This window comes from Galeopterus variegatus, unplaced genomic scaffold (assembly GCF_000696425.1).
Source record: "Galeopterus variegatus unplaced genomic scaffold, G_variegatus-3.0.2 Scaffold2826, whole genome shotgun sequence".
In the NCBI taxonomy this organism is placed as follows: domain Eukaryota; kingdom Metazoa; phylum Chordata; class Mammalia; order Dermoptera; family Cynocephalidae; genus Galeopterus; species Galeopterus variegatus.
The window spans coordinates 236,109-243,531 of record NW_007728937.1 but is presented as its reverse complement, the minus strand read 5'-3'; the positions used below and the strand labels follow the sequence as shown (position 1 = coordinate 243,531).

Genomic DNA, 7,423 nt, shown 5'->3' with positions numbered 1-7,423 from the left:
AACAGTTGTTGTGCCTTATTGTTTAGGGAATAATGACCAAAAGAAGTCTGACAGTTCAGTATGGACACATCCAGTTTTTTTTCCTGAATATTTTTCTGCTGTTGGTTGAATCCACAGATGTGAAACCCGCGGATATGGAGGGGTGACTGATTCTGAAATTGCATTACAAAAATCCACAGATGATCAAGTTCCTTATATAAACTGGCATAGCATTTGCATATAATCTATGCACATATATACTTTAAATCATCTCTACATTACTTATAATCCCTAATACAATGTAAATGCTACGTAAACAGTTGTTGTGCCTTATTGTTTAGGGAATAATGACCAAAAGAAGTCTGACAGTTCAGTACGGACACATCCAGTTTTTTTTCCTGAATATTTTTCTGCTGTTGGTTGAATCCACAGATGTGAAACCCGCGGATATGAAGGGGTGACTGATTCTGAAATTGCATGTTTTTGATCATCTGCTCTTAAAAGATATGGTACTTTTAAACAAAGCTACGGACCATTTAACATATTTCATAGGTAGATTCTTATCTAAAATATGGCCAAAGTCATTAGATGAACAAGGCTCAGAGCAGTGGGTTTTGAGGCAAAGGCATATCATAAGATATAATTGATATATTTGGATGTCACATTTTAGCAAATTAAAATTTTTTAAAACATGCCATAAAAGTTATGCAATGCATCATAATGTAAAAGTATTAAAATAACTGATGAAAATGTTTTTTTTAAGAAAAATGTGATTACTGAGTATGTACTTTGAGCCTAGCTATTAAATCTGAGGACAGCTTGATTACCATAATGAAGGTACACATATTCTACTTAGAGAGACAATTCAGAAAACACAAAACAGAAAATGACAGCAAATAACATATAAGAAGTGAAACCAAAATTCCACCTCCATTTGATACTAGCTATATCAGTGTTCCTTAAATTTCAGTCCACCACCCACTTTTTTTTGCATACGTACTTCTTTAGAATGTTCACCAGGCTTCACATCTTCCTTCCAAATCTCTAGCTCTGACTTCTTTCCACATTTTCATGCCTGGGTATTTCAACTTAGATTGCTTTCCATCACCTTAATCCACTTAGAACTAAATATATTACTGCAAAATTGATGATCTTCTCCTAGATCAGTTACTGACAATAAACATTCCTCTGGCCTGTTTGGTTTTGACCTGTTTATTTTACCAGTGTCTTTATATTGCAATTATATTTTTGCTCAGTTGTGTTATTCTTTCTCAATGCTACCACATTAGGCCTTTAATTTTATAGATGTATTTTTCTACAGTGGTTGCTAACCTGATCTGTTTCCATCCTCCCTGATCATTTAATTTAGTGTTTATTCAAAATGCTGTATAGTGTTAATTGCAACAGAAACAGATTTTGGGGTCAGAAGGATCAGGATTTGAATCTTGGGTACTCTTCTAGTTTGATTTCCTCACTGTCCGTTAAAGTGTTTCATTTATTCTCACTTTTCTTTATGCTGATGTCTCTACTTGGAAAGTACTTCTTCATTTCTAAGTCAAGCTTATCTTTCAAAGGCCGTATCAAGTGTCTCTTCATGAAAGCCTTCATGAATACTCCACACTACGGTGATACCAACTTCAGAATAGAATTTATCTCTCTTAATGATTTCATGCTTTTCATATGCTACCTTGTTTATATTTTTTAGGTCCTATTTCCCCAACTGTTAATACATTGTAAATCTCCTCAATTACACATTGTATAGTGGAGGTAGTGGCAAAAACAATGGGATTGGGAATAAGAGGGACCTAAATCTCAATACAGCATTATACACTAATTGAAGTGGTGCTACCCAGTTCACAGTGAACCACTCTTTTTTGGGAATAGCCCTTATACATAGGGGTGGAACTCGACCCTCCCTTCCTCCTTTAAGATACTAATTCAGGAGTAGGAAACTGACCCCAATCAGACCAGTCAGTGTCCCTGGGATGTTCTCAACTCTAAATTATAATGCTTGGGGACTGTTGGTGTTCCTATTGATCTGTAGCTGGAGAGACTGAAGCCAACTGACAAAAACATGTCTATAAAAAACATTAGCGATCTCAGCATCCTTGGTAGCAGTTATCTTTGAGGAACAACTGTATCCCTCCTCTTCTTGTGGTTCATGTTATACCCCAGTATCCTTTCAATCCTTTTCCCTACACTAGTTAGATATAGATGCTATCGCTTGCAAACTGACTAATATAAATTCAAACTCCATTTCGTACTAGCTATATGACTTTTATCTCTTACCTAGTTTTCTTACACATAAAAGATGGGATTATTCCTACAACATGATTATTTTAAAAAATAGAAAGTGAAAAAACATAGGTGAAATGTCTGGCATGTACTGATGTATTTTAATAAATCACTAGTTTCCTATATTGATTCCTTGTCTTTGTAGTCTTCATTGTATCAAGCAGCAAGACTTATTCAATAAATACTCGATAGCTGATAATCTAGCAAAAATTGTACTCCTAAATGCTAAAAGCATTTAGAGGAAGAATTTTAAGGGAATATGTTAAGAGAAATTGTAGACATGGAATGAGATAAAAGATCATATGAACATTCTAAATAAGGGGTATTTTATGAAAAATGGGGTATGGATGGAAGAAGGCAAACAGATTGACTGTGTTTAAGAAGACATGGCATATCTGCAACAGATTTTAAAACAAAATGATAGTTGGAAATCACGGGAGAGAGAGTCCATTCAATATTATACAAATTAATATGTAACATATTAGAAGTGTATATATTTATTTTCCAACTTGTTCCAAAAAATAATTTGAGAATCCTTACGATATTCTTACGGCACAAAATGATTTGATTTGATTTTTTTCTTTTTTTTTTAAAGACAGATCTTATTTCCATTTTGTTGCTGTTAAGGGAAAATTTGGTAAACAAAATGTATCCCAGGATCCTACTAAATTTTCTAGGAGACGGCTACTAGTGTGGATTTTAGCTTCGTAGCAGTCAAGGCAAAAATCTCAAAATATGGTTATTAAGCTTTTGATTTTATAAATGGGTTCCTGAGTTTTATTTGTACATTGGATTTTGAAGGAAAACAAAAAATAAACAAAAATCCTGAAAACCACTGACACTCTTTTAGAAGACTAAAAGGCAGGTTTAATGAAGCATATCATTTTCTCTTAGTCAGTAGGCCCTTTAGAAAACATAGCACCCATTCAGTGTACAAACACATTTCTCAATAATACAATCACATTATCTAGTTTCTGAGAAAAGGCTATAACAGGGTCTACAATCACCCTTACAATGTAGATGTTTTGTTTTTCAGACTTGACCCATTCATAGTAAGTTATGTTTAATAGCAGAGGCTGTAAGTCAGGCAGCCTGGGTTTGAATCCTGGCTTCACTATTTACTAGTTGAATGGCTTGAGCACAATATTGTCTATCTCATAAGATTGCTGTTTTGTTTTTCAGACTTGACCCATTCATAGTAAGTTATGTTTAATAGCAGAGGCTGTAAGGCAGGCAGCCTGGGTTTGAATCCTGGCTTCACTATTTACTAGTTGAATGGCTTGAGCACAATATTGTCTATCTCATAAGATTGCTGGATTAAATGAGGTAATGTATATATAAAGCATAGAATATAGGAAGCACTCAGCAAAAGTTAGCAGCTGCTATTATTATTATTAGTGATAATGAAAGAGAAACAAGGTTAGTAGCTTGCCCCATTGGCTTGAGATACAGCAGACTAGACTGTGGATCTGGTTCTGTCCACACAGAGGGGAGAGGAAGGGCAAGCTGGCTCATAGGGAAGGCCAGGATGAAACAGACGATACAGACTTTGCAGGCTGAAAATAAGCCTGCTCTTCAAATTACAGTAAATTAGAAGCAAGAAAAAGGACCACGGCATTCAGAAATATAGAGGTGAGACAGAGAAAATACGAAGGCAGGCCATCAGGACCTGTGCAATTCAGAAGGAAGTGCCAAAAGGAAAGCTAAAGACTCCTTTCCATTTAGGCAGCTGGAGTCACACCCAGCTTTTATTCCTAGAAGGTGTTTGTGGCCAAGAGCTGGAACATAGGCATTGTTCTATTTTTAAAGTCCATCCCTAAAGAGTAGAAATTGATAAGCCAAGAGAATAAGAAAATGAAATATATTTTCCTGTTTTTTTATTTATTTACACTTGATTCCAGTTACTTATGAGTATATTAAAATGAAACGATTTAAGATAACCTATTTAAATAAATATAGCCAGGCAGAGATCATTCCTGTCCTCATAGGAAAAGATCTTCTATAATAGTCATGACTATATTTAATTTCAGAATAACTGCATATCTAAAAATGGTAACACTTTGAAAACTATTTAAGAGTATATGTCTCACCACTACCTCTCTTCCTGTATTTGAAATTCCAATTTACATAATATATATTTTTGAATAAAAATTAGCTGAATGTAACTGAAAGTATATTGTACTCCCCTAAAAGACAAGTTTACTTTTTTCTAGACTCAGCTCTAATTAACTATTTGACTCTGTTTCTGAATCTGAAGATTTTAATGTATAAAACAAGAATACTGAAGTATGTTTATAGCCCATGATCATTTCAGATTATATGTTCAGCAAATGATTTCACCTAATAGCACTTGAAGGGTAGGCACTAAAAACTCTTCTACCACATTTTAAATTACATGATTGCTAGGTAAACTTGATGCTTCATGTATCCTACTAGCAACTTTTAAGTCATCTTAAAAATGTTTTTAAAAGCTCATACTCCAATCTGGAAATTTAATTTCATACATAATTGTTTCATTATAACATATACCTTTAAACATTTACACTATCAATTAGTGGTACATGATTATTTTCTTTTTAAAATCTTTAGTTCTTAGAATCTGTTATTCCTTGCACAATAGATTTTTATTTTAAGGTGGTTTAACATTTTCATACAATTTAAAAAATATATATAAAGTCCATACTCTGCTAACCAATTCTTCTGTTGTCCATCTCACCATTTCAATTTCTGTTTTTAGAAACACTTACCAGATACAGTACATATCCCCATTCTGGAGCTGTGGAATAAGAAAGGATTCACAGAGTTGCAAGGCTAACATAGTCTTGCCTTCTTTTTCAGTGTTACAGATGATATCAATTCCACTCTTACAATCAGTTTTCAATAAATGCTGAGGAAAAGGAAAATCAGTTTGCATCATTAAAAATATCTAAAAAGCTAGTTGCAATAAATGTTTAATGTAAAAGAAATTAGATTTCTAGTTTCTTTCTACAAAATGATGAATTGTATAGAAGTATTTTCACGATTTCATAGTTTCACTGTATAGCACCTACATTTTAAAATGACTACTTTTAATTTCATTAATGTCCACAATCTATAGGCAAGTAGGGTTCATATTAGAAAAAGATTAATTCTATTATCTTGAAAAAACAAAATAAACATGAGCATTTAACTTCTTAGTACTTTATTTAAAAGGCAAAAATCATAATGCTTCTTGGTTTTTAATGCTCTTCCTTATCACACCAAAAGCTCAATATGAATAATGCTTGTTAATGAGTATATTTTATTAATATCATCATTTGTTAATATCAGATTCTGACTAATTCAACACAAACTTAAAGAATGATGCCCAAAGAACACATCTGGATAATGTAATTTTTAAATATTTGGTATTACTGTAAAAGGAATTTAACAACAACAATAGGTTATTTTTTTTGGTAGGGCTAAAATGGTAATAGGCAAAAATAATTTCAAACAATACCTCCCGGAATAGCTGATCTTCTACAGGTGACATAAACAGACATGTGAAGAGTGCTTGATGGAAGTACAAGTCTTTACTGATTTCTGGGTGATTTATACAAGATTTAATAAGAGCCATTGCTTCGGGTATGCGTTCACAAGCAATTAAGTATCTGGCACGTAGTTCAAAGAACAGTGGATTTTCAGAACTTAAATATTTGTTCACTATATTAAAAAGAAAACATACAATTACTCTCAAGGAAAGATTCTCTTAAACTTTGATATTTGTCTGAAACTTTACCACTAAAATATGATATCTAATTAGATTAACCAGTTATTTAACTAAGTAACATTTTCCTTAGTAGGAGTTTATGTGTGGAAAAAATGTTCAATTATATGGTTGGAAAAATGAAAATAAGAGTGATACAAAAACAAAGAAATATTTGTTCAAAAAATATTTGTTGATTTCTTTTCAGTCAAGCAAAAAACAAAAATAAAAATAAAATTTAAAAGAAAAAAAATGAAATCTTTCAGTTCATTAATGTGTTAAAATGTTTCAAGTAACATGGGTCTTATGATGTCCTGGTCTAAGATTACATACTTTGTCTTCTAACTGTCTGCTATTTTCATTACTGTACAGTTAAAAGGCTAAGTCCTAATTTGTCACATTAAAACCAATTAATTCAGATTAATTATAGAGAAGTGTAATCTGAAAGAATGAAAAAGTTGAATCATAAGAGATATATATCTTATTACTTTTCAAAATTAATTCAAAACTAGTGCCCAATAGGATTGCTTATTAATATATGGTCATGTATCACTAAGGATAATTACTGATGGATACTTTTACACAATTTAAAAATATATAAACACCTTAAGCTACACAAGTTTATTTAGACCTAACAACAACCTTATGATAGGTATTATGATACTTGTTTTACAGTTCACAAAACTGAGTTTCAGAGAGGTCAAATGACTTGCCCAAGTATAAAGAATAAGTGGTAGAGCAGGTACTGCAACCTGTATGTTATGATTTTGAGTCAGAAAATGTTTTCATTACTTACATATGTTTAATCAGTAGCTTCTGAAGTGCTTATGAGCAATATGAGTTTCAGAGAGGTCAAATGACTTGCCCAAGTATAAAGAATAAGTGGTAGAGCAGGTACTACAACCTGTATGTTATGATTTTGAGTCAGAAAATGTTTTCATTACTTACATATGTTTAATCAGTAGCTTCTGAAGTGCTTATGAGCAATGTTTTATTTTGAACATTTGCCTTGAAATTCTGTTTATAATGTGATAAGCAAACACTGATATGTATAGTTAGTGCAGAGATAAACTTCCTTCTGTTCTCTACCCTAATGATCCACCAACTACAGAAGAGTCATTCATATTAATAAGACTTTAGAGTAGCTTTTTCCAAAGTGAGGTATGCCAGTGTAGGTATGAAAGGAGTATTTATTATTTTAATGCTAATTCCGGCCTAAAAGGCCATCAGCCCTCAGGTCAACAGGTTTGTTCTAACTCCTACTCAGAGAAGCCTAAAGGCTCCCCTTAAAGCACAAACTTTCTTGTCCCCTGTCCTCACTCATTTTGAAGCTCTGTCTTTGTCTAGCTCCTGTCCCCTCTGGCTACATTTCCCAGTCTCCTCATAGTTTCCTCCATCACCCTTGCCTTTCCTGAATTTGACACT

At 32.9% G+C, this 7,423-nt stretch overlaps 1 protein-coding gene across 1 annotated transcript in view; it reads right to left on the bottom strand.

The window, feature by feature from the left end:
* The window catches only part of LOC103599016 (zinc finger protein Rlf-like), a 92,044-nt gene that overhangs the window by 5,346 nt on the left and 79,275 nt on the right, over nt 1–7,423 (bottom strand). Inside the window, exons 6-7 of the mRNA XM_008583089.1 lie at nt 5,753–5,955; nt 5,022–5,161 (exon numbers count right to left, since the gene is read on the bottom strand). Coding sequence (XP_008581311.1) covers nt 5,022–5,161; nt 5,753–5,955 — 343 coding nt within the window. The remainder of the gene's footprint in view (nt 1–5,021; nt 5,162–5,752; nt 5,956–7,423) is intronic.